Consider the following 27,131-nt stretch of genomic DNA (forward strand, 5'->3'; position numbering starts at 1 on the left):
TTGCGATTTCGTTGGCAATGGAGTTGAATGCCTTCAAGGGTGCAAGCAACGCGGAGAACGTGTCGATTGTATCAGAAACAGATGGTATGTTGTTGATCGCAGAAGAAGCGTCTTGGACTATTGTTGGGACCTGGCCGATGCCTGCGACACCTTTGGTAGCATTGGCGATTGTTTCGTTCACAAACTTCGGATCGAGATGTTCGGCCTAAGTAGAGACGTCAGCACGTCGCCGAAAGAGACGAATGAGAATATTCCAAACTTCGTTGCTCGAACTTACCTTTACAATCCCTGAATCGGAAGACTGCTCGCGATCTGCTTCGGAAGTGGGAGCGGTGATATCCTGTAGAGGCGATTAGTAGAAAGCAATGGCACGCGCCCTGGGCATGCCCAGAATTGAAATTGGACATGCCTTGTTGGACTGAGTGGGTTCAGGGTTGAGGGACTGTCGAGCGCTTCCAGCGAAGCGCTTGGTCACCTTGCCAAAGAGCTTGTGAACGGACCCCGAGGATCGTCCACTGGACCCATTCCTTAAAGAGGAGAGAGAATATGGCTGATATGATTAGCAACAATCCGAAATTCTAAAGACGAAAGTTCATACATCTTGACTGGCTGCTTTCCTGCCTCCAGTGTCCTCTACCGAATGTGGGTCTGAATGTGGCTTCGACCACTCCCAGCGCTTCTTCTGGGGAGGATTGTTTTCATCCATCTAATAGGTGGGAAGGATGGCTAGGTGGACAATGGAACGAGGGTGGTGTGTGGCATGAAAGATAGACAGGCGCCTACTGCATGTTAGCGAGGAGAATTATCAATGATGGACATGTGCTTAGAGGCGCCAGTTATCGATTGGCTAGACCACTAATAGCATGCGAGATCGTAAGTAACGCATGCGCAGCATCGTCGAAGATGCCATAGGCTGCATCAGCCTGGCTAGTCAGACCATATACAGTGGAAGACAGGAAATTCTCAATATTTGATTAGTATCGTCGGTATGGAGTATTATGGACGACCGCACAACACTACTTAAACGTGCTTATTTGCAAAGTCTATCACAGCTCTAAGGAATTAAGATAAACTACTACTGCACTGATCCATAACCTGATATGCAGTTCTGCTTGGCGATGCTAGCAGAGCCACTACGGATATAGCAGATCCTAGCAGGAATGCATTCGCCCGTGCATGGCGGGGTGAGTACCGAGCCCTTTCCCTGGTATGAATTGAAGGCCTAGGAATAAGTGAGATAACAAGTTAAAAACATCTAGTCACGAACTTACCTCCATCAAAGTCGGGTCTACTTCCATCTCTGAAATAACATATATATAGCGATGGTGGTGGAAAAGAAGGAATATACGCACGCTCAGTTACAAGATGCCACCAGGTCGCATTCAGTGGGTCAGTTGCTCCCCAGGTGATGTTTCCTCCATATGCCTCACGAGTGTTATACTCGAACTCGAAAGTAGGGCCGAATTGAGTCTGCGAATCCAGTGCAGGATAATCGTTGACGTAACTCTTCCAGCTACAAGGAACTTGTAAGTACCAGCTGGTGACAGCAGTCCGGAGAAAAACTGACGTATAAGCATCGACCACTTCAAAGGTCTGCGTGGATGTGTAAGCTGGATTTAGCAGACGTAAGTAGGAAAACCTACAGCAGAGTCAATTTCGTAAACCCGGAACCCGGAATTCAGGTTGGTGAGGGGTGTTACAGATGGCCCAGTCTGAAAGCCAAGTTAGATTGATCGTTACTATGGATCCGTCAAAGGACATACCCAGGATACCGCCTGAGCGGTCTCAGCACTTATATTCGTGCCATTATTGGCATAGTAGATCTGGACCAAGAAGATATGTCAGCGTTCCCTTTCTATGAAGTGGCATCGGCTCATACGGATAGCTGGTCCTCGTGGGTGTGACCCCAGAAGATGTCTGATTATGTGAGTCGTCAGACTGGTTCGGGCATTGTAGAGGAATAACATACTAGCAATAACGTGAGGGGAAAAGCGATCAACACTAGGCATATCAGTTCCATGCAGTGATTTCAACATCCAGCGAACTTACATTTGATAAACTAGCGCAGACGCTGCTCAGCATATTGCACGATAATCGAGAGGTTGAACTTACAGAGATTGGTTGGGTTCGGCAGCGAATTTGAACCATCCCAACCACTGACGACGTGACCAATAATCCAGACTGAGCACTGTCAGATCGATTGGAATGTAGTATCATCCATCAGCGCACCTCGGTCTCCCGCGTCTTCCGCGTCCTGAAGTTCATCAGTGAGGAACCTTAGTATTCCAGAAACATCTGGTTCGGAAGAGTTGATGTAATTGAAGTAGTTCGACCTTTACGCAGTTTATATCATGGAGCTTTTGACTGTGTCTGGATCATTGATTACGTACCTGTACCCTGTAGACAAGTTTGTTAGTGTTCGTGCCAGTTAAAGATTTTGCCTAACACAAGTTGGTGTCCAAGCTGATTACTCTCAGGCCATCTGCACGCTTAACCATGTATGCTGCATAGTGAGCACGCGAGAACTCGACAGAAGCCTCCGGAAGCCATCCCTTTTGCTCCCATAAAGCTGTAACGTGGTCGTATAGCCTAGTAGATGAGATAAGATATAAGATGGCAACTGATGAAAGGGAAATTATACCAGCTGAATTGTTGCCCCAACGCACCTCCTAGGGATGAAGGCGAAGCTTGATCTGGTAGACAAGTATCGTGGTTTCCGAGCGTAGCATAGGTAGGGCCAGATCCGAGCATGCGCTTGAGTAGATCATAAAGGACGACCTGCCAGGACACACGATATGTTAACGGTCTAATTCTAAAACACAAATATTACCTCAGCGTACTCGTTCATAACCCTTGAAGGGAAGTGAGAAAAGACCGACAATGAGTATAAAACACGTACCTAGACTGCTGGTTATCTGGGTCATGCGCTAACAGGTCACCAGTGAACAAAGTAAAGTCGAAACCAGTTGATTCAGTTCCTGTCAATGGTGGGATGGCCTCCAATATGGACGTGATCAATGAATACGGAGCGTCGCTAAAAAGATGTCAGATTGTATCCTTCCGGTGAAGGCGAGCTCTAACCAGAGGAACGAGCCATATCGTGGCGCAGGAAAGAGAGGTGTCTCAGGGCTGAGAGAATTGTAAGCATTGTCACGACAACACAAACCACTGGTGCAGTTTGCTTCTGCGCCGTTCGCATAACCTGTCAATAGAATATCAGTGGAGATAATCAACGCATACGTGCAAATGCCGCGCACGGGAATCAATATGCAGGTCCGAAAGATGCAAGACTTTCATCAGTTGGCCACTGGGCTGCTTGGGAGGGGGAAGAGGGTTTGGCTTCGGCTTTGCAAACCAGCCAGTGAGGTTGAGAGTCGTTGTCGTAGGTGCTGGACATAAGCCAAGAAACTCGGAGCAAATCGACTGGGAGACATCATGAGCAGTATTCTTCCGTTTCAGCAACTAATTTTACCTGTCCGTCATATCCTCCAACATCGGCAAAAGATGCGACTTGAGTAAGGATCGGTCCCAAGACGAGAGGTCCATAATTTTTCTCGCAAGAGGATGAATAATCGAAGTACTCGCAAAGCGTCAAAGCGAGGTTGGTCCCTTGTTCAGGAGCCGCAAGAGCAAGAAATTTGGCCACTTCTAGGGAAGCCTGGCACCGTGCACATGATGTAGTGAACATCGGGTTTACTGCAATTGACTTGATCTGCGCTACAGCCTGTTGAAGAAGTTGTTGAGAGGACGCCTGGGGTGGAAGTGGGTGAGGATCCACGGTATCATTCTGTCAAAGCCGGAGGGTCAAAACGATGAAACCGACGCGGCACACATTGGGAATGCACGTTACCTGAGGAATGTTTTGCGGGTCTGTCAGGGAAAATGGAAAGATTTCATGCTGAAGAGCGAGTTAGTTTCAGTTGCGTAGCAGTTGCAGTAGAGAATTACTGTGACAGGATCTGAAATGACTGGCTGTGGCTGCGCAGAGGTGGCCGTTGGATTATTGTAGTAATTAGAGTAGAGAGAAGTTGGGAACGCTCCTGGGGCCGCATATGAAGAGGGAACAGTACTGGTAGTAGCACTATTCTGGACCGCTGAGCCAGCCAGGACGAACTCGGACCCTTGGCCAAAGTGACTCCAAGCCAAAGTGGCTAAACCTAAGAAATATCTGATTTTAACAGACATTCCGAGTGTCGTGAAGCAGGAAGATGAACTGCACGTACGTACGAGCACTTCGCACCACATTAACCGGTTTTGTTCATTAAGAACTCGCTAAGGATGGGGGATAAATCGGTTGCCACGAACGTTCGAACGCCGCGCGGTTCATTAGGTGCCTTTGCACACGCATGCAGTGCTAAATGAGGAAGTGAATAGGCCCGATAAGAATGTCATTAAGCTGTGTATGGACAAGTACTTCAGCTTCAGCGCTTAAGCCCGCGTACATACCAAGTCACTTCGGCGAGTGAACGTTACTAGTGCTTATATCCCTCGTAGAGAGACGCAATGTTCAGTGCTTTGAATATCCATGAATGTCCAGAGTGAGAAGAGAGGAAAAGGAGAATCAAAGGACATATATTATGCTTACACACATGCACAGCTGGTAAGTTGTAACGTGATCCCTGGTCCTGCTAAAGCAAACCCACCTGCTGCCGTTCCGAGGACAGTACCTCATTCAAGCTGGCCAATTTACTCTAAGCTGTCTGATGAGAATTCGGTATTTTGACCAAAAAAAATTAATGTTTGAAAAGCATTGTACAACGTAACAATCTATACATCCATCATGTGGGCAATTCGGACACCCACACTCCGTGCATTCCTGGCAATGGACCCTGTCATATGGACCCTTTCCCTGTCCAAGTTTTGCCGAGCCTGCGAGCTCAGCGGACACCCTTAAGTTCCACCTCGAGCAGATATTTTACGTTAGATTCGGTCGCTTTGACATCTGGTTTTGAAATTCCGACTCAGTCAGTAGTAGTACAACGTGCAGGCAGGATGGTAACAATACCGCAGTGAAACATATCGTTGGCCTGCCTCAAAAATTCCTCAGCCACTTGTCCTAACTTCGCCTTCTCATCATTTGTTGATTGTGCGATCCAACCTTCGTGGAACATTTTTAAGACAAGATGCTTGCGCACCCATTCCAGGCAGTCACTGCTCCGCCCATGGAAGGGCCTTGATTGAGACATTGAGTGCCTCTTGCTCAGAAAGGTTCTGTAATGGAGGCTCTGAACCGAAGTATATCACACTCTCAAGATCACTTTGTGAGCCTATCACACTACCAGCTGGGGAGGCTTGAGAGGTGGCGCGCTGTATGGTCGATGTTCGCAGATACGGGTGCATTCGTTGAGATGACCGTGAATGGTCCGACATGATGATAGAGAGGACTTGAATGACTCTGGAAAGTTGAGTTGAGGTCGCAAGAGAATGTCATGTCAGATAACAGTTGTTAGGGCGCAAACTGGAATGCATTCTCATCCTCATGCAGGGTCACCGTGTGAAGACATGGCACATCGTGCAACTCAACTGCGCTGTATGCCCTTAATACTAGACTTAATTTGATAAGATAATCAAATCATCATACAGATTTAACGAAACATAGTTCTTTTCACCTGTTCTGTGCTTTGAATGGGATTATAAGTCCATCATCGAAAGACAATGGTTCTGCTAGTCGCCGACCTCGTGGTAGATAAGCAAAAGGGTCATGGTCCGGATTCCGGATTCTGATCATAGTATATGATTCAAACTGGGTGAACCCCCTGCCCTAACTTAATGCGGCTGGCTGATTTCTTCAAGGATTGGTGCGGCTGGTGGTGATCTTCATCATATTCCATTGGCTACAGTGAAGAAAACGGCTCTACAACTTTGTTTTGAAGTGAATGAAAGCTACATACATGGAAGTGTCACCGATGCAGACGCCCTAACTTGAACAAGTACATCTTAAATAATTATTCGTCATCCGCACAGCCTGACACGACGGAATCAGATTCTGAAGTCATGGGAATATGAATGTCCGTTCCAATATCAGAGAAACTTTCATGCGTAGCCTGTCGATAGTCACCAGGGTCGAACCTGTTCCCTATCCCTGTCACTCCATCAGCCTCCAATGCGTTACGAAGATGGGCTATTTGCGATTCGATCATTTTCATCTGTTTTTGAGCCAGCTCATTTTCGTCATTGAGGATGGACCTTATCATGTCAAGTTCGTGGATGCGAACACGTTGGTATCGCATTCTTGCAGAGATAGCCTGATGAGAGATTTGAGAAAGCTGAAGCATACGCTCGTTAAAATAGGCTGAAGTTTCGGAGGGAAGCCCAGAGCAGTTCCACTGTGAAAACAAACAAACATTAGAACATATACTATTCATATGAAGACGAAACACACCGTTGTTTGTAAGGTCCTTAATCTCTTTGAAGGCATTTCTAGATCCTCGTCATGGTCTCCAACTTGAGATACGGTGTACTGGATGTGAGAACGCTTACGACGGTCACGACAAGCAGGACCTTCCGTGGTGAATATGGGGCTACCCTCATCGAGGGCATGATGACCATTGTCGGTGATATTTGGGCTCGACGGATTCTTCAGCACTGACATGGTGACAGGAGAGAAGGTTCCCTTGATAGGAGAACTACTAGGTGCAAGAGATGTCGGAGGTGAAGACAGGGGGTGTCTAAAGTGCAGAATATCATTAGATAGCAACAACCAGGTAGACGTAATAGATTATATACCTAGGCTGGCTAGCAGAGGTCACAGAAAGAAATAAACTGCTCGTTGATTCTGAATGGCAGCTACTCATCACAACTACTAGATAACTTACACGCCGCAGTAGGTAGAAGTAGGTGAAAAGTGGAATATTGATGTTGCAAACGCATCATTTGGAGGTATTATGTAATATAATTTGTCAGCCCTATAATACTTCTCAGCATCATTCAATAAATAACAAGCGGTTTGCGATGAAAAGTCTCCTAGGCCTGGGGAGGGGGACACGCTGAAGTTTCCTTACTTGCTCAAATTCAATGATCAAAAAATCCAATTATCAGGCAGTAATACTAAGATGCCAAAGCCAAGAGAAATAGTGGCTGTGTATCGAAAATAAAGGGCAGAGAATATTGGAAGCTTCGTAAGGGCAACTGCACATGAGGATATAGTAGATATCCGAGCAAAGGAGAATCGGAGCAACGAAAGAAAAACACTTGTAGTCTACTCTCAAGCCCTCTTGGTCACGGTCGCGGCAGAAACGAATGTCTGCGGCGTATCTACCGCCTTACGCTTCTTGGTGCGTGAAGGTGCCAGGAGCTTATTCTCTTTCTGCGTTTGAACGAGTGTAAATGTTACTAGCTGCGCAGGGGCACCAGCTTTTGGACAGGTTGATGGCGGCACGGCGACAGTGAGGGAGCGGCAACTCTGTGGTGCATCACTCGGTGCAGGAGAAGTAACCCTAGACTCGGAGACACCAGAGCTGCTAAAATATAGGATATCAACCACTGAAATAACATGAAATTGCAGGAACTTACGACTCTGTGTGACCTGCTAGTACTGACTGAATGTGATTTGTCGAGGTAAAATTTGCAAGTGATTTTTTGACAGCCGCGTCATGAATCTTCAATTTGCAGGCGCAACGAGTGCTGTAGTGTTGCTCTAGATGCTCGAACTGCCCATGCATTTGCACTGGATGAGGGTAAGGAAAGGCTGGTGGACTCGAGGGAGATGACATTGGTTCAGGATCGAAATTGATCTCATATGCGAGGTATAGTGATGCTGTCAGGCCTCTGAGAAGGGCTTACATCATCATTAAAATTTGTGTGTGTTGATGCGGCGACTTCGACTTCAGTTATCAAAGTCTCGATATCATCGGAATTAACATGAGGACCTGCTGGCATAGTGTTATCAATGTTCTAATGCGAGAAGTTATCATGGGCTGAAGGAAAGAGAAAGAGACGCGAATTAGACGAGGGCGGCGTGTTCGTTATATACTCAATCAATTTATACACTTGTTCACTGGTCAAGATCATCCATGAGCGCTTGAGCGCTAGCTCCAAGTCGGATATACATTAAGTCTCACTTTTTACATATAAAGTATTCATATTACAGATGAGAGTTCACATGAATAATGTACTTTCCGAATAAAATAAGTCTCTGACGCCATTTTAAGTGTAATATGAGATTTTCCGTTTGTGAATTAACATTTCAACGTGTTTCATGTCTACTGTAGCACAGTGTACGAATTTATTCAACTCAGCACTGAGCCGAGCTCCTCAAGCTATGCCCAATCATCCCATTCTGGGTGGTTTAGAGAGAGAGGAGGAGAAGGTCCACCCATAACTTTTTTTGCTCGCACTTCCTGACCTCGACCTTTTGTCATCGTACTCTACAGGCCCACAGCTCGCTCCCGCACCACTTTTTTTGCTTCCTGGGTCAAAACTGCGCGACTTATGCCTTAAACTTCGGTCTGGGTGGTTTAGAGGGGGAGGAGGTGAAGGTCCACCTATAACTTTTTTTTGCTTGCACTTCCTGACCTCGACCTTTTGTCATCGTACTCTACAGACCCACAGCTCGCTCCCGCTCTACTTCTTTTGCCTCCTGGGTCAAAACTGCGCGATGTATGTCTTAAACTTCGGTCTGGGTGGTTTAGAGGGGGAGGAGGAGAAGGTCCGCCTATAACTTTTTTTTGCTCGCACTTCCCGACCTCGACCTTTTGTCATTGTACTCTACAGACCTACAGCTCGCTCCCGCTCTACTTTTTTTGCCTCCTGGCTCAAAACTGCACGACTTATGCCTTAAACTTCGGTCTGGGTGGTTTAGAGGGGGTCAGGAGAAGGTCCGCCCATAACTTTTTTTTGCTTGCACTTCCTGACCTCGACCTTTTGTCATTGTAATCTATATACTCACAGCTTGCTCCCGCGCTAAACCCTTTATCTCCCGGACCCAAACCTCTCGACTTATTCCCCAACACATCAGCCTCCTCCAAAGTTAGGTGTTAGATTGGTTAGTTAGTTAGGATTAGGGCATATTCTGCCTCGGTCACTTGACGTTAGGCGTTAGATTGGTCAGTCAGTTAGGGTTAGGGCATAATCTGCCTCGGTCCCTTATCGTTAGGTGTTAGGGTTAATTAGCTCCTATGACTTCATCACACCCTGCCTCAGTTAGGGTTAGTTAGGCTCAGCATTATCCTCTCTATCCCGTTCCTCACATTGTGCAACCCACTAACACCCAGAATTACCTCGATCATTACAACATACCCTTCCGTCTACACACTTCCCACACCCAATTCTCCTTCAAGACTTTCATGGCTTACAACACTTCTACGACATTTTCAAATCTTGGCTATCCCCTTCTAATACCATCAGCATGCAATTCTATGATGACGTGGACCGACATCTACCCAAATATATCTTGTGTCATTGACATGGTCTGTGCGCGCGTTCTCCGACGACATTCCAGATCCCCATGTCCCCTACAGTCCACGTTCCTCGGTGCGACGCATTAGTTCACCTGCCCAGCTTTAATTCGACCTGTGCTCTTATTCCTTCGAACTTCTGTGTCTTATATGGTCAAACCTCCTATTCTCTCCCCTTCGAATGGCACTAGATTGGACATGTTGGAGATTGCTTTCTCTCCCAACTTACTTCTCCACCCGCTACGAACTTGAATGCTTCACATTCATAGTCTCAACCATGTCTCTCGGTTTCACAACCATCCTCGTAAACATTCTTTCGTTCATATCAACTACTCGCATCTTTCCTGTGAAATCATCCTAATGTCATACTAACGTCTAATAATTCGTGGCATGCCTCAGGCAATATCAATGTTCGCTGCAAACGCCTCAACACCTATGACTTTTGTTGACATCTTATTGTATGTACTATGCAGTTCCTTGCACACACCATCACAAGCCACTGATCATTATGTAACTACAATATTCTTTGCACCCATCTTGTTCCACCTTTACCTCCTGAGAGCGTTGTTCAATCACTCGATATTTTGCAGTTCTACTAGTCACATGTACTGACTCGCACCTAGACTATATTTTAGGTACTCACTAATACATAGTAGCGTTGTTCAATCACTCGCTGAGACTCTATGTTAGCTTCATATAACTTTCAATGCTTGACTTAGCCCTCACCAGGGCAACTGAGAGGTCCTCTAGGAAACACACTCATGTCTAAATCAGGGAAACAGTACTTACAGCTCATTTTGGTCTCAGCTCCTCGCCGTTCAAATGTTCAAGTCCCGGGCTCTTACACGGTCACCTTCCTTATTAACAAATTGCTCCCTTGAGATTTCATTTACTCTGCGTATATGTTAAATCATCCATACAATAAACTCTAGTTTCATGTAGTTGTACAACTCTCACTACATCTTACACTCATTGCTCCAATGTGCACTATTTTACATACGACATAGTTGGAATGCATGTGATTTGGAACTCTGGAAGCCTTTCAGCATCAATTGTTGGACACGTGACTTCGCAGACTTTCAGGTCAAATATTGATACTTATTAGTGTTTAGCGTTTAACTTTTGTGACGTAATCAGACATACGACTTCGATGACTTAATATTAATTGGACATGGGACTTTGACGACTCGTCGTTGGACTGGTGACTTGGATCCTCGAACACTTTCAGGACATATTTTGACACGTGACTTTGAGTTTGAATTGGAATTTTTATATTTCAAAGGTCACATATGGACGACCACGCTGTATTTGCATCCGGTTATGGTTCTCTGCAATATGGTCATGTGATATGTATTGTTACTACTGCCATCTCTGTCACGTCGTTTTTTTATTTAGATCCTTATGTATGTTCAGTCAATTCTCAATTGATGTCTGAACTCTCCTGTGGTGATCCCTTCCTTGGATACCTCCTGTTTGCGCCATACCTTCCTCGCGTAATTTGCCAGGGATGTAACCATCGACACACTGGCCTATCCAACCAACTGTCCTAGGCTACCGTGACTAAACTGCAAACAGGATCACCACCGTGACTTCCCGCCCTGCCTCCCCCGTGAAATTCGCGAGGGTCGTAACACCGACAATTAACACCAAAAGATTCCTCTGCATCATATCTTTCCTCAGGCCTCAATTAATATCGCTGTGCCCTTAACAGCGTAACCAACCTGAGACGTGACTTGCAATACTTCGAGGACGACATGTGAATGATGTGATTAGTCATACCAAATACATCCGCGACTTCTACCAACACTCGACATAGATTGATCCATCATCCCAGCTCGATCGGACTTCCAATAATGATGCTTACTGTGCTTGACACCAGATCACCTGTTCCGCGCCTACCTTCTTTGCAAAATTCGCGAGGGACGTACCATCGACCACACCGTCGACTTCGGTGAGCTTAGGTAAGGTACGCCTTAAGTTCGAAGAGGATTACCAGTTCTTGCCCTACCTTCCTCGTGAAATTGGCGAGCGTTGTATCACCGACAATACAACCCACCACACGCCTCCATTGCGTCTGTCGGCAATATCGCTGTGCTCATCTCTTCACCCACACCTGACCCGGGCGAAGATTCTTTAGTTCAATGGCCCCCCGTACGTCTGCATCATTTGCTTATTAGCCTCAATTGATGGTTATGCAGTTCGTGCAAGGCCTCCAACTGTCCAGTACCCCATCTCTGGCTGAAAACCAAAGCTAAACAGAAGACTCATCGAACTAAGTACCACGGTAATGTCACTGTTGTGTGGGAAGGCCAGAAACGTACGTAATGCTATAACGATCTGATAGCATACACTCACTGTTTTCCAGGGGTTGTATTTAGAACTTCTCAAGGCCAACTCCATTGTCCGTGCGGGTTGACTTCACATACTCATGTTGACTCGCACCTCTTTGAAAGCCTCATGAAAAAGATTGTGCACCCTGGCCCCACAGACAAAGTTGCATTACCCGATCACGAATCCCCCCTAGCTACTGATGTCGCAATGAATTCCACTGATGACGGTTACTGTAAGTCAACCGTCGCAACACACTTAACACAACTCATGCATCCCTCTCCACATTAGACGCCCTTGGCGAGCTTGAGTCCGACGAGGGCACCGATGGCGGTGCAACAGAAGACGAGGACAATGACAATGAACTATCCCGTGGTCTATGCTCATCCGACTCGACACTACCTAATGCCCAGCATTCGTGGTCCAACAACACATCTCCAGCCACCGATCTCCCAACTACTTCCATATGTGCAGCTCTTCACGCTCGCGCGCACGTACTGCTCGAAGTAACCTCCACACATAGCAACAAATTTTCCCTCACTCGTTTGTTCAAAGGCGACACGCTCCTCGACGTCAACCACTCTACCCCTGAATCCAAACCAAACATCCAGCAAACAGACGACGAGCGCTTCGAACCCGACAGTGACCTGAATGCGGATCAATCAGACGAAGATCAATCAGATGCAGACGACGATGGCAAGCTGATGACACCCATGGACCTCGATTCACCATCTGACCTCGCAGACCTGCTTGCCCGCATTGTCCAATGCAGTGTTCACATCGATCCCGTCTTCCATCTGACTATTTGTCTGGACTGCGCCATTGCCATCCCATGGCACAAAATGTGGGGCCATCGTCGCAGGCATCATAAAAAGGCATATCTTCTGCCCAAAAATCACTTTAACACCATCCTTGATCGATTAGAAGCTCATACACCAAATCACATCCCAAATGCCCCAGTATTCGCCATTGACGGCATGAAAATCATCCCAGGTCTTTTCAAATGTACTGTGTCGGGCTGCACAAGCCACACTCTCTTTAAAACCAAAAAACGCTTTCACAGCCACTGTGTGCAGGAACACGACAGTCTTCCATTGTCACGTTGCGCGCACAATCGAACCATCGGTCACCAGATTGGGATGTTTAGAGGCGATTTGCGCTATTTTGAAGTCGACCCGCTTTCTCTCGGATCCGAAACAGATGCCCTAAGGGAAGTCCAGGCTTTTGTCACTGAACGCGGTCTCCATGCAAAAGAAACTACTTACCACCGCCCGTCGAATCAGAGACCAAGAGGTCCCCTTCTTGCTCAAACTAACTGGGAACACTGTATTGAGAACGTAGACCTCAAGACCCTCAGGCAAACTGTGTCTAACCCTGATGGCGAGCCAGATTTTCTGTACCTCATCGAGGTCACGCGACAATATTACCGGAACATCGCAGCCAACCTCGGTCGTCTGTCGACCCTTACCCTCCGCGCACTGTTGTCCACCAGTCCATCAGGTGAATTGGAGAAAGCGCCATTTCAACGCCCCCAAGAAGATCCAACTTGAAAAATACGGCACCTTTCTCGCCAAATTCATCATCTTCCTCATTCGTCATCTCTACCGCCCCGTTGAAAACTTCGATGTTCCTTTACATCCGCAACATACCGCCAACCTCACCACACTTCATGCCCAATTGCGAACCGCGCTCTCCAAACGCTCACCCGCCATCGACTTACTTTCTATCAACTCAGTACATGAAGTTATATTCTCCCTCCTCACTCATGTCAGTCCAGAGTTCTTGAAAAATGAGATGAAAGACCTATTCACGCTATTCCTCATCACCTATCACCTCTCTGACGATTTTGGGAATACCAATCGCGTATGCCAAGTACCCCCCACAATCAGCGAGGCCCAGTGGTGCTTCAGGGCAACGGCTGGTGCGGAGATTTATATGAAAATGGGGCAATTCAATGACAACTCATTCGAGCATGTATTCACCGTCTCCACGTATCATACCATTTACTTACCATTGTTCTCTCAGGACTTATCTTGCTCTCATCCGCCCTTATCTTATCGACGGCAACCAGACGCTGTTTACCTGCCTCCGCCAAAAGATGGCATTTCTGTCGACCCTATCTTACACAGAACCTGGCCTTCCAAGGTTCGGGTGGAACACCGAAATGACTGTTCTGTCCATTGACGGGTTTGCACTTCCGCTCAACAAATTCAGGGCCTCGATTGAATCATCCCTCCTTGATATGAAGGAGATGATGGACTCCTTGTTCCGCGGTTGTCCATGGCAAGACATCCTGCATTACATCGACCAACGCACCGATCCTACTGACTTGGATAAGTGGTTCCTAGACCGACCCCAGCAATCAGATCAAAACACTTCGATATTCAACTTTCAGGAGAACGGGTTCGATATTTACAAAGATCGCCTTCTCAACCACCTTGCGAAACACCCCTCATTCTTTTCCAAAATACAAGGCATTCGCAAACCCCACCAAGGTATGACAGTCTGATCGTGCACGCTATCCCTGCTAACCCTACAGCAGGTAACATATGGGAATGGATCGCAATCCTTAACGAACTTGTATCCTCCATGTTTTATTGCGTGGTATCTACCTGGGGCGGAGGCGCGCACGGCACTAAATGCAACCACTTGAAATTTCGAATCGATGGTCAGGGTCAGAGACAACTTTTCATACTCAACGGTCTTTTGACGATTTCTACAACCTACGTGAAGACTGCCAGCATTCAGGGTCATGGACACCTCATAGCGCGTGTCCATGCCACGCCGCATCAAGACTTCTGTTGGTCGTACTGGGGGTTATCTATCCCGAGACAACTTTTCATACTCAACGGTCTTTTGACGATTTCTACAACCTACGTGAAGACTGCCAGCATTCAGGGTCATGGACACCTCATAGCGCGTTGTCCATGCCACGCCGCATCAAGACTTCTGTTGGTCATACTGGGGGTTATCTATCCCGCAGCAGCAGCTTTAGCCACATATGTGATGCCGGTCCCCAAAGCGCAGGCATACCTTTCATATATTTTTGTCCAGGATCGCTCACCCATGGATACCCATCAGTTTTCCCAGTCTCTAACCAACATCACGCTGCGTTATCTCGGGCGAGGGATAGGGATCAGAGATTGGAGACAAGTCATGAGTACTATGCTCATCAATATCTCTAAGGCAGATTTTGGCATTTTGGACGTGGAAGATGGAGAGCTTCTAGCCATTCATCAAGCGTTCAGTCATTCTCAAGCGGTTGGCGAGGCACACTACTCTCTGCAGACTACCAACGTGCTTACCCAAATATCTCACACCGCGGTGACGTCGATGCAAAGGGTCAGCAAACATTGGCACGCCACAATCGGACAACACGAGAACTGTACCAAACTAGAAAGTCAGCAATCAACAGGCGACACTCACGCACAATTATACGATCGCCTTCTGGAACCTCTCAAAACCACTGTCTACAATGCTGCGCACCAGGCCATCATGTCAATGGGTGTCGAAATCATAGACGAACTCAGAAACATTGCGACTGGAATGGGCAACGGCATTCTCAGAGGGCTCCAGGACATGTTTGGCCATTACATTGGCGTCAACCCTGCTGCTTCCATTGGCGTATCTAAAATGATATCATCGCCCCACCTCGCTGTCGACCCCAACCTCTTAGACACCTTACGGCCACTTTTTCTCGGAAATCCCAGCCCTTCATTCACCTCTTCATACCAGGCAGAGCTCGTGCAGAGCTGTTTAACCAATGAGCATGTTCTGGGTGTCTTGCCCACCGGTAGTGGCAAGAGTCTAGCATTTTTTGCGGCTCCATTGATTCACCCTCACGCACTCTTCATAGTTATAACACCCCTCGTGGCAGTTGACAGAGGATATGGCACGACGGTTGACCACTACACGTATTGAGGGAGGCCAATATCCCCATATCCAGAATGTCTTAACGGCTCAGATCGTTATTGTATCTGCGCATCAGGCAGGGACAGACAATTTCTTTCAGTTGGGCGCAATCTGTCAAACAAAGGCTCATGCGTGTCTTCATCGACGAAGCTCATCACATTTTCACCTCAGACGACTACCACAACTGTTTCAAACTTTTTCACCTCATCACTGCCTTGACTAAACCCATAACATTCCTCACAGCCACAATATCCCCTATCTCTTTACCCAGATTGTGCTCCCAGATGCAGATCCCACCATCGCTCGTACACGTCATACAAGCCCCGCTTCACCGAAGTAACATCAGCTACTCCGTTATCTCGGTATCTGCCGCACAGCTCAAGGAAAAAGTCGTCGAAACTCATCGCTCAGATCGTCCTGCAGGAGAAAGATAGGGGCATCATATATTGCACCACCATCGCACTCATCAAGGAACTATCTGAATTCCTCGACATTCCGTACTACATGAGCAGACTCGACGACCAGCTCGACGACTCTACCAATACAGAGGAGAAGAACAGGAGGTTCAACGCCTGGCGCGATGGCGATACACCTTCCCAAAGATGGATGATCGCGACCTTGTGCTTCGGCGAGGGGATTGATTTTCTGGGAGTTCGCTACATCATCCACATTGAAGTGAATAACATGCTCCGTTTCCTCCAGGAGACTGGGCGCCTTGGCCGAGATGGCCACCCTTCCTCTTCCATTCTTATTTACAGCAAACTTCCATTCTATCAGGAACCCGAGCATGACGAGCACCTCGGTGTTCTTCCAATGAGAGAATTCATGAAGACACAGGGATGCCGACGCCTAACTTTCCATCACTTTGATCCCCATGCTCACTCGTGCACATCAGCAACTGGCACTTTGTTATGCGACAACTGCGAGTGTCTGAAAAAAGTAAGCAATCTTTCTTCATGCTAACCTTACTCCATCACGAACTCACAATGTTTAGTCCAAAGGTGTCATCAGACAAACACTTTGGCTACCCCAAGACATATCCTCGCATACACTGCGCATCGACAGGACATCCCATCAGGTGTCACCCTCCCCTCATCTACGCAAACTGCCTTCCTCTGTCAAATCCGTCACGGCTGACATCAATACCAAATATGCCACGGGATTGAGAGAACTAAGGGTCCTGAAGCATATCCTGGACACAATAAAGACAATCGGATGCGTATACTGTTGGGTCAGTGGTGAACATCGAGTGGGCCCACACTCTCATCGCGAAGTCACCCCTTCTCTCCATAGCAAGGTCATATCGCTTCTACCACCCGTCAAACGCGAGGACACCACATACTGGGCGTACTGTTACAAGTGCTGGGTACCCTTTCGAGAACCTTGCATGCACCCTACTCTACATTCAGGATCTCTGAGCAATCACTTGTCATGCCCTTATGGCGCCCAATTCCCATTCATCCTCCCTACAGTCGTAGCGGTCATTCGCGAGAGCAAGGTTATCGATGGCGGCCGACCCACAAACCCCTATCTACAAAAGATAGCAACGAGACTTGCTGTTGATCCCACTCACTTTGCCTCCATTAGATCATTACAAGCGTGGATCAAGCACGAACCCAAGGACGCAGACGAGATTCCACAATGTCACTCTTTCGTGATCGCATTTTACAGAGAATTTCGAACTATTCCACCAGATCAATTGGATGACGTTCACATGGAGGATGTACAACCCGATATTACTGATGATGTCGAGATGGCCAACACTTGATCGTAGATATATTAACGCTCATAAATGTATTCACGCTTCCATGTTTTTATTTTTTATTTGACCACCCATGCACTGGTAATGGAAAAACTGTTATGAAAGGAATTGAAGCTATGTTGGGACCTAACGCTTCGCCCCAAGGTAAAATGTTCCAATAAGCGACGGACCGGTCACCGAATATGTTTTAAGTCACGTCTTCTGTTCTTGGTTCCTATCTTCTCAGCTAGTCGTCAGCACTTCAGGTATGCCTATATTCACTATTCTGCAATTCCTGACATGTGATACTGATAAGCCATATATAAACAGAACCCAAAACTCAAGTAGTCACAACCCACCCTGACCTTCCTTGCGAAATTCGTGAGGGACGCATATTCACTCACCGGCCCTTTCACCAGTACGCTCAACAATGCTTTCGACCAGCAAATCCCTTTTCTCACCAAACTGTCTTCCATTATGCGTTTTCCGCGGCAAGCAGTCGAATGAAATGGAAAGACATCATTCCATCCACAACGAGGACTCATCCTTGAAGATTAATTTTCTTGGTAAGTAATCCCGTCCCTGTCCTCGACGTTTCACCTAACGACTTTATAGGAATCCGACTAACCGCCAAGCCGATGGCCAAGAGGGGCTATCGTTGCCCCTTCGTAGGCCTTCCTGCTGCGCTCTACACGCATATACTCACCCACGTCGATGTAAGTTGCCCCCTCGTGCGTTCTCTCTACACTAACTAACAATACAAAGATCAAACCTCTCCACAGTGACGCGCCTGCTCCCGCCATCACCCCGCAAAAGAGGCCACTATGGTGCGCGTCACTTAGCCACCACTACCTTTGAACAGTGGCCAAATCGGTCTGAGGAAAAATTTCAACCCTAACCCTACACGTGCAACTCCAACGGATGCTTCGATATTAGTTTGAAACATGTAGCGCTACAGTAGACAACAACAATTTATCGTGCAGATGTCGTTTTTACCAGTCTCTGATGCCCAAGAACCACAGGAAGGTAGCAGCCGCTCACGCTAGGGCCGCATGATGGTCAGCTCCAACAGCTCCAACTGCCAAGCACAGTAACTCCACTCTTCAAGCCACCCCCGCACAAACCTATTCCGAGTTGCAGGAACAAACATCAGAGCCGTCCAAACTCTGTGGCAGGGAAGTTAACCTGATAGAGCTGGACTCCGAGTATGAGTGTGGTTATACTGGGGGTGTCAGTTGTTATTGGTCAGATACAGGTGATGAATATGAAACAGACTCGAATGCTGATAGCGAAAGGTCGGAGTGCGATAGCCTCTGCGAGCTGGAGGGCAGCGAGCTTGAGGAAAACTTGAGGGAGCTCCGAGAAGAGGTCATAGCCCTGGGCACATCAGTGGACAGTTTGTTCGACAAGATATCCAAGCCGAAGACAGGCGCAGTTTGGAAGAAGGCAGAACAGAACAGATCACTTGGATACAATGGGCTCTCGGGTCATACTCAGCGGCGGAGGGATAAGGCAGCACGAGACCAAGCTGAACAACAAAAGAAAATGAAGACATTGTATGTATGAGTGTTAATGGCCTGGAAAATGAATCTAATGCACTGGCACACCTGATCAGAACCAATCCACAGGTTGCATTCATGCGACAGTGGTGTGCAACCAAAGACGACACTGTGCCCGAGATTGAACCACCGAGTGCGGATGAAACACTTTCAAATGCTGCTGCAGCAGCGCAGCCTCCGTTAGCATGTGATGCAGCGACCGCTTTCACTGGCTACCTTTCAGACGAACCCAAGGATGTCATTGACTCCAGCTCGGACGATGATGACAATGACGACGACAGCAAAGGACTTGGAGGTGATGGACATGGCATAAGCAACAAATTGCCTGTTGTGCGGCCACTTAAGCGCCGCAAGCTTGATGTTCCTGCTCGTGCCCAGAAGAGAATCGATAAAGAAAGGCATGGAGATGATAGGCGTGTGGCATTGGAAGCCATTGAGAAGCTGTTGAAGTCGAAGAAAACCAAGTTTATTGGTGGTTTGGGTGGCCTGCAAGCGAAACGAACACGTACCATCCAAAGCCATCTTGCCCTCATTATCAAGAGAGGTCGCTCTTCAATTGATGCATCAGAACGTGCCGCTGAAACTCATGGTTTCGCACCTATCTGGGGTGGCCATCAACTGCGCAGCTGGACCCATGCCTGGGTATCAAAGCGGGAGCTCCCTCAGTCATTGGCTGGCCGCCATGCGAAAGTATATTCATTGCTTGGAGACCCCGTTGTCGCTGCCGAACTTTGTGCCTATGTTCGTTCAAACAAATGGGTAGTCAATCCCGAGAAACTTGCGCAGTTTTCAAAGGACAAACTTATACCTTCTGAAGCAGAGAAATATCTCCATGCTCTTGTTGATGACGAGATGCCCCGTGGTTTGAAAAAGTACTTGGAGCTTGAATTATTTCCCCGCATTCACCTCAAAGTTGGACGTGGAATTTCCCTTGCTACTGCTCGTCGATGGTTGCAGCGGGAAGGTTTTCGGTACATGTCACACCGCAAAGGCCTTTACTTTGATGGCCACGACCGGCCTGATGTGGTCCAGTACCGACAGGAACATTTTTTGCCAATGATGAAGGAATACGAGAGACGTCTTGTCCGCTACATTGTTGGAGATGTTGAATCAGAGTTCAATGATGCAGAGTGCAATTTTGTGGAGCGGCGCCTTGTTCTTTGTGCACATGACGAGATGACAGCACAGTCAAATGATGCGGTTGATCAATATTGGGTCTTTGAAGACCAGTTCAAGTTGCGAAAGAAAGGGGTGGGACGTGGCCTCCATCGCAGTGACGTGATTTGCTCAACAGTTGGACACATGGTGGATGCAGGTGAATCATTGGAGTATGGAAAGAATCACGAGGGATATTGGAATGGCGAGATGTTTGTGAAACAGGTGGGTCTTTCGTGTCGAGTTCTTGGCAAAGCTTTCCCGCTGATATTCATCCAGCTCAGTGACAAAATTATACCCACATTCGAACGTATCCATGGTCCTGGATATCAAGCATTGTTCCTCATCGATAACTCGCAGGGCCACTCTGCATATGCTGAAGATGCCTTGCTCGTTTCTCGCATGAATGTGAATCCAGGTGGCAAACAGGCTCATATGCGACCTGGATGGTTCATGCACAATGGCATGAGGATCGAACAGGACATGGTATTTCCTCCCGATCACCCGCAATTTCCAAATGAAGCCAAAGGTATCAAGCAGGTCTTGAGTGAACGTGGTCTCTGGCAGCGGCAGTCTCGTGGAAAGTGTGGCACAAAGTGTAATATTGATGCAACAGCTTGTTGCAACAAACGTATACTCGAGCTCCAGCCCGATTTTCAGCAACAAAAGTCATACATTCAGGAAATCATCGAAAACGCTGGTCATCTCTGCATCTTCCTCCCAAAGTTCCACTGTGAACTCAATTTCATCGAATATTTCTGGGGGAAGGTCAAAAAATATCTCCGAGACAACTGCGACGGCACTTTTGAGACCCTGAAGAAGAACATGCCCTTAGCAATGCAGTCTGTGCAGCTCAGTACCATTCGACTGTGGGAACATCGCATGCACCGCTGGATGGAGGCATATCGGACGGGTCTGAGCACAAAGGATGCCCAGTTTCAGATTAAGCAATTCAGCTCTACAAAGTACAAGTCTCACAGACGTATTCCGGAGACATTGGCTCGCATTTTTGATTGATGGGGAGTCATAGTACTTTAGGTGGCCAAATCATCCCTTTTGTTTTTAAAAAACTCGCTCAGATTTGATTCAATCAATAATTCCTCTTGTAGCTTTACTCTACTCATCGAAAGGATCATTTTTACAAGAGGAAATAAAAATCTGATTTTTTTTCGAGGGGGTGAGAACGTTGTTCAAAAGTAGTGGTGGCTAAGTGACGCGCACCATAGAAGACCCCTTTTCTCTGTACCCGGACACTCTAGTTGGCGGATCGCCCTCCAATACCACGCCTGTCGACAAACTTACTCCTCCGGCCCCCTCCTCCTGTCCTAACACCCCTCTTGGAGACGGTGAAACCCCACCCAAGAAGCAGCGCGCGTCACTGGAATCCCCCACCACACCCCTCTCCCCTACTCCCTTGCCCAGTGATTTCGACGACAGGATCGCCATCCTCGAATCCTATCTGAACGACTATGGGGGGGTTTGCGCTCTGCACGGATTATCGTCTTCACTCCCTCATCTCGAGCCCCATACAGATCTGCGCACCTGCGACCTCGTCAACGTCAACTTCTACCTCACACACTACCGCAAGACGATACATTGTTACATTAACAAGCCTACCTTGTGCTCCTCGTGCGGCGGGTGCAAGAGGTTTGAGCACCCTGTCTGGGCTTGCGACAATGATGTGCTCCAAGACTTTTGGCTGGGCATCCCCTACCTTGTCTTCACCATACCCGCGATCACGCAAATCATCTTCAATTTCCTTGGCGTGCACTACACTGACGAAATCACGGATTCCATTCACTCGTTTGGCACCTGGTTATACACCCCTTCCACTAACGGCGCCATCATCAGCTCGGGATACCCCCGATTATATGACCTTATTCACGCATTTCTTCAATCAGCCTCGCAACTCTCGACCATAGATTGGGCAGTCGCAACACAGGAAGCGGCCGCTCGCATTACGTCTTTGCAACCACTCTAGGAACTCCAGCACAAATACTAATTCTCTCATGCACTACGTATTTGTAGCCCCTGTACTGTTAGTCGGAGGTCGTTAGATTCGGACCTTATTTTAGCTCCACATTCGAAATTAGCATTTGCTCCCTGTCGCTTGTAATATATAGCATAACGTCTCAGCATTTCGCGACTTTACACCTATGTTATAAACTTACTCATAAGCAATACATCGTAATTCAAGTCCCTGCAGGTCGCAGAACTCACGCACGTGACGTTGCATAAGTCCCAAAACTTCAACCGCTCGTCTCCCTCGTTCCTCTTCACCGCAATCCCCAACGGTCCTCAGACATCCTGAGCTGCGAAATTCGCAGCCCATGATGCCCCTGCTATGAGAATTTTGGTCGCCGGATGTTTGGTTCTTGAGGTATGCCCCAATCTTCGTTGCTGATGGCTGGGAGGGGAGGGAGGACAAGGTCACGTAATATCTTTTGTTTCTTTTACTCTCTGACCTAACTGTTTCACCACCGTAATCTACAGATTTTTAGCTAACCACCGCTTTAAGAAGTTTGGTTGCCGGACGTGTGGTTCTCGAGCTATACCCTAAACTTTGCTGCCAGTGGCCGGGAGGGGGAGGTGGTGATGTTCACTCCGCATCTTTCTTTACTCTCATTTTCTGACCCAAAAGTTCTACACCCATACTCCATAGATCTTTAGCTAACCACCGCTTTAAGAATTTTGGTCGCCGGACGTTTGGTTCTCGAGTTATGCCCCAATCTTTGTTGCTGGGGGCTGGGAGGGGAAGGAGGACAAGGTAACTCAATATCTTTTCTTGCTCTTATTCTCTGACCTAACTGTTTCGCCACCATACTCTCCAGATTCTTAGCTAACCACCGCTTCAAGAATTTTGGTTGCCAAAGGTGTGGTTCTCGAGCTATGCCCTAAACTTTGCCGCCGGTGCCTGGCAGGGGGAGAAGGTGATGTTTACTCTGTATCTTTTTTTGCTTTCACTCTCTGACCCAACTGTTCTATCATTGTACTCTACAGACATTCACCTTGCCTCCGCTTCAATAATTGTGGTTGCCGGTTGTTGTGTTCTTGAGCTATACCCTAAACCTTCTTGTCGGTGGCTGGGAGGAGGAGGTGATGTGGTGATGTTTATTATTCCGTATCTTTTTCCTTTGCATTTATAACAACTGGCTTATATTACCCTTTTCCCAACATCCCGTTACCTGTTTTACTGATATTTGTTGTTAGGCTTTGCTAGATGGCTTAGGTATGTGGTCATTTTCTAACCGGTTAGACCAGTTAGGCTAGGGTTTGTCTCGTTACATTGGTTAGAGTTAGCTCGGCTTCGTTAGCGGTTAGCTTAGTTAGTTAGTTAGGGACAGATATTATACTCTGTCTCGGCCAGTTAGAGGTTAGGGTTAGTTAGCTGGTTTTGACTTCACTATACCACACAACTTACTGCTCGGTGCACGACAAAATGTCTCATATATCATTTTATCTAATTCAAATGATGATTTCCCTGGATCTTTCATGAGGTCGAAGTTGTCAGTAGTTCTGGTAAATTTCCGTCTCTCCACACATCACAGCACGTGATATAATTACATGTTCTAGACCTGCGCTTTGATTTCTACCGCCAACCATCGTGGTAATGTGGACACCAACTCCATTGTTATCCTAATCCCTATATAAACGTCCAGCCTGCATAGTTTCTGAACCTCTCTCTCACTAAAACACGCAATCACGCGTTATATTTACAACCAACATCTCATTAGTGGCTTCTAGTTGGAAATTCTGACTAGTCGCACTCGTTATCCCCACATCTACATGATACACTGTGATGTCCCGCGTTAACCAACAATCTCAGAAGGCGACCATTCAGCTTCCGATTCCAGTCACCGTTCACGGTGCCTCTCCAAAGACTGTACCCCGCCCTACCCCTCCTTCAATGTGAGTATTGAGCTTACCAACCCAAACTGACACGCTCACATCATGTACAGATCATGTTCCAAGGGGAAAACATATTTCTACCTGAAGGACATAGACACGATTCTGTTTTCGGCCACACAAACGGTTTGCCCGTTCTCCTCGGAAATCGAACAAGATTTCACACATGACGATCCCCACCTGGAAAACTTATTCCAGCTGCGGTACGACTTGTCTCGCTATATCCAAATAGCAGCCACTCCAGACGATGCAGAGCTCAAATATACGGGTCCTCTCTTCCAATGTCTCGCTACTATCCACATAGTCAGCTCAGGATCGACATACTCTCTCTCCGAGGAACAAAAGACCAGCTGGAAATGGCTCGAGAACACCTTGTATCACGCCGCATCCACTTTCAGCGTCGATTCTCTACTCCCGCTGGAGTTTGCTATGTTACCCCTCCCTTCTTACTACGGCTATCTGTGCATTCACAAGAAACAATGCCATGCTCTTCGATGCACCCGGAATTCAAGACTCGCGTTCCATAGTCTCGTAGGGTTGCTCAACCTATTTTACGGGTGTGCTCTCGTACGATACGAATCTGGTAGATCCGGCGATCCTCGATGCCCGCTCTCCCCATCTGAGACCCTTTCTCATTCTGGCCTCAGTCAGTCGCATGTATGCGACATCATCGATGCATTGCAGCCAGAGGCCCTTGGGAGATGTGTTGGTGTTGTACTTGACCCTACTGCATCCACGTTAGGCTCCATACTTCCTTGGCTCAACCGCATACGCGTCCCCATATGGATCATTACAGGAATGTCGATTACCTTACTTGAATCCAAGTCGTTCAAATATTGTACCTTTGATATCATCTGCCCTCATGGTGACGAGAAGCTGCAGCTCCGTGCATTGATCAACAAGACGATTGCAGCTGACATCAAGCCAGGCCTGTCTACTATCGATCCCGATAGTCTTCATTGATGGAATGCACTCATAGATTACCGAAAAATCAAACGCGAAGAATTCTTATCATGTGCATCGGAATCCATAAAGGCACTAGTGAAGAAAAGACTGCAAGATGCTGTAAACTTCATCGTGCCTAAGCAAAGGGACAGGACGAGGTTTTTCATGTGGTATCGGTTGAAAGAAGGGAGATTTAGAGGAGAGCTCAAGTATGGAGACGCGATGAAGGAAATCAAAACTAGACGAAAACAACAGTTCGTATACGACGACATCTCAAATCAATGGGATATATGTTCCTTGTTTGACAAGGAGCAAGATCCTACACAGGAAGACGCTGCTTTTGACAATGAACTGCTCCACGAGGCTGATCCCACCCCGGCCCTGAAAATAAACATCCTGCCCTTCCTCTCATCCAACCATAACGTTCTGGGAAGAACCATTGTGCTCAAAGAACCTATTGCGCAGGATGTTGTCTTTGGGACATGACTGGAAGATGTCTTATACAGTCATTATGGACTACTCTGTTCCACGCAGTGCGATATACAGTCTGCAGAGGACTTTACTCCCATCGAAGAATCTCGAATCATCAATACGTACACCATTCACAAGTATATTATGGAAGTCAACCTCGCCCTGGGCAAAAAAAGCAACAAATTTGCCATCCAATACTTCATCTCATCCCTTGTACTCGAACTCCAACCGCCTTCCATCATTTGGGATTTGCATCCCCAAGAAGCTGCGCAGCTTCTCGAGCTTAACAAGTATTTCAAGGTCAAGCAGGTGACGGATCGCACTCTGTCTGGTTACTTCTTGCTCCCTGTCGGCCTCAAATTCGTTCGACCATGGAAGCTATTCCTCGACAACGCGACATCAGTGATCCAGTGCATCAGAGAGCACTGGGGTCCTTCCTTAGAGGACGTGATCCTGTGCTTATTCGAGCGCGGTATCCCGTTCAAACTCCTCTCCAATGTTGCATACTCTCCCATGCCCCGCCCTATCACGGTCTTCGAATCTAACCGGCGCCCTTATGGATGGAAAGCCGACAAGTTCAAATATAAAAATTACGAACTTCGCCAAAATCGTCTATTAAGACTACCGCATGTGAGAGTCGCTGTGGCCCAAGCTGGCGGAATCCTCTAGCGTCTATGCAAACAAGAACTAGCCAACGACGTTCCAAACGGACCTTCATCCGACGTCCTGTATTTTGCCGATACATCTGAGGACGTGTCCTGTACCCTTCTCTTCGATACTCTCAGCGAACACGAGATCGAAATACTGTGTGGGGTATATTATGTTGATACAGGTATGTTTTTACCCCGCTCCTCTGACCTATCAGCGCTAACATAACATCCACAGATAGACGCGCACAAACTACGACGTTGGCTTGGTGGCCTGTTCCCGGGTTATGGGATGCGTCTGGACTGAACATGGGATATTGGACACTTTCATGCGAACAGTTGTTCCAAGTGAGGCTTAGGAAAATTTGCGAGGGCGAGGCGACCTTGCTAACCACCAAGAAGTGGCGGTCAGATCTCAAATATTATAAGAACCAGAGCAAGAAGATCAACAATTGTGTCGAAAACAAGTGTCGCCAGTTGCTCAGGTGATTCACCGCTTGACAACCAGTATCACTCGTGTCTCGAACTGGACTCAGATGTATTTACATATCAATCCTCACTCATAGGTCTGCATATATTGACTCCTCATTATTTCTTGTACAACAATTTTTTTCCATATCACTCACACATTTACAAATAGCATATCAATGTATCTTTCTTGCATCTGCAATCAATCATGCTATGAAGACGACTAGTAAAAATTAGATGTTTGCACATTTGATGTACCTAACCATCAATAGGTTTAAATTTAGGTATGCCTAAGACATATCACAGCTAAGGTCTAGGATTGCCCAATATAATTACACTACTATTACTTTCGGGGCGCACAACTTCCAGAGTACGCAATGACTTTGAGTATGTAGAAAAATATTGTCCTTAAACTCCCCAGTAAAGCTTCCCCATTTGATCGCATAGGAACACCAGTCTACCTTCGACTTCTAACTCTACAACTACTTTCAGGACTTACTACATCTTTCAAGACTATTACATCTTTCAGGACTATTAAAACTTTCGGGACTCGCTACAACTTCCAGGACCACTACATCTTTCAGGACCTACTGCGTCTTCCTGC

General features: G+C 47.2%; 5 protein-coding genes across 5 annotated transcripts; 3 read left to right on the forward strand and 2 right to left on the reverse strand.

The window, feature by feature from the left end:
• Window positions 1-941: 941 nt before the first annotated feature.
• Window positions 942-4,340, reverse strand: F5891DRAFT_1037207 (sphingomyelin phosphodiesterase). The gene is made up of 20 exons (XM_041361855.1): window positions 4,224-4,340; window positions 3,949-4,157; window positions 3,851-3,898; window positions 3,473-3,787; window positions 3,258-3,423; window positions 3,082-3,202; window positions 2,900-3,034; window positions 2,831-2,852; window positions 2,642-2,778; window positions 2,449-2,589; window positions 2,230-2,333; window positions 2,109-2,181; window positions 1,970-2,001; window positions 1,880-1,917; window positions 1,764-1,823; window positions 1,644-1,712; window positions 1,568-1,593; window positions 1,353-1,513; window positions 1,272-1,300; window positions 942-1,222 (listed from the first exon to the last, which is right to left on the reverse strand). Exons 1-20 carry the CDS (start codon window positions 4,243-4,245, stop codon window positions 1,076-1,078), a joined length of 2,055 nt encoding a protein of 684 aa, XP_041225445.1. The 5' UTR covers window positions 4,246-4,340; the 3' UTR covers window positions 942-1,075.
• A 1,197-nt stretch (window positions 4,341-5,537) lies between these two features.
• F5891DRAFT_381954 (uncharacterized protein) lies at window positions 5,538-6,746 on the reverse strand (the record flags this gene model as incomplete). The annotated part of the gene is made up of 3 exons (XM_041371640.1): window positions 5,538-6,326; window positions 6,383-6,668; window positions 6,727-6,746. Coding segments are annotated over 3 exons (687 nt in total), but the record flags the coding sequence as incomplete, so codon positions are not given.
• A 4,936-nt stretch (window positions 6,747-11,682) lies between these two features.
• On the forward strand, window positions 11,683-17,403 carry F5891DRAFT_1189341 (uncharacterized protein; the record flags this gene model as incomplete). The annotated part of the gene is made up of 10 exons (XM_041367142.1): window positions 11,683-11,712; window positions 11,761-11,796; window positions 11,862-11,958; window positions 12,015-13,175; window positions 13,216-13,714; window positions 13,749-14,218; window positions 14,266-15,637; window positions 15,712-15,997; window positions 16,059-16,574; window positions 16,630-17,403. 10 exons carry the CDS (start codon window positions 11,683-11,685, stop codon window positions 17,401-17,403), a joined length of 5,241 nt encoding a protein of 1,746 aa, XP_041225447.1.
• Window positions 17,404-23,889: 6,486 nt separating this feature from the next.
• On the forward strand, window positions 23,890-24,959 carry F5891DRAFT_1189343 (uncharacterized protein; the record flags this gene model as incomplete). Its single annotated transcript, XM_041367143.1, has 2 exons — window positions 23,890-23,999; window positions 24,050-24,959. The coding sequence occupies 2 exons, from the start codon at window positions 23,890-23,892 to the stop codon at window positions 24,957-24,959; spliced, it is 1,020 nt and encodes a 339-aa protein (XP_041225448.1).
• Window positions 24,960-26,093: 1,134 nt separating this feature from the next.
• On the forward strand, window positions 26,094-26,548 carry F5891DRAFT_953158 (uncharacterized protein; the record flags this gene model as incomplete). Its single annotated transcript, XM_041375159.1, has 2 exons — window positions 26,094-26,248; window positions 26,302-26,548. Coding segments are annotated over 2 exons (402 nt in total), but the record flags the coding sequence as incomplete, so codon positions are not given.
• Window positions 26,549-27,131: the final 583 nt, after the last annotated feature.

This window comes from Suillus fuscotomentosus (assembly GCF_016647785.1).
Source record: "Suillus fuscotomentosus strain FC203 chromosome Unknown F5891scaffold_30, whole genome shotgun sequence".
Classification (NCBI taxonomy): Eukaryota; Fungi; Basidiomycota; class Agaricomycetes; order Boletales; family Suillaceae; genus Suillus; species Suillus fuscotomentosus.

Excerpts from the sequence above, each read along its gene's own strand:
- F5891DRAFT_1037207 (XM_041361855.1), bottom strand. The coding sequence starts at position 4,245 with ATGTGGTGCGAAGTGCTCGTAC. Across the intron at positions 3,899-3,948 it reads TCATTTCAGATCCTGTCACA|CATGAAATCTTTCCATTTTC; the intron begins GTAATTCTCTAC and ends CTCGCTCTTCAG. Across the intron at positions 3,035-3,081 it reads CGATATGGCTCGTTCCTCTG|CGACGCTCCGTATTCATTGA; the intron begins GTTAGAGCTCGC and ends ACATCTTTTTAG.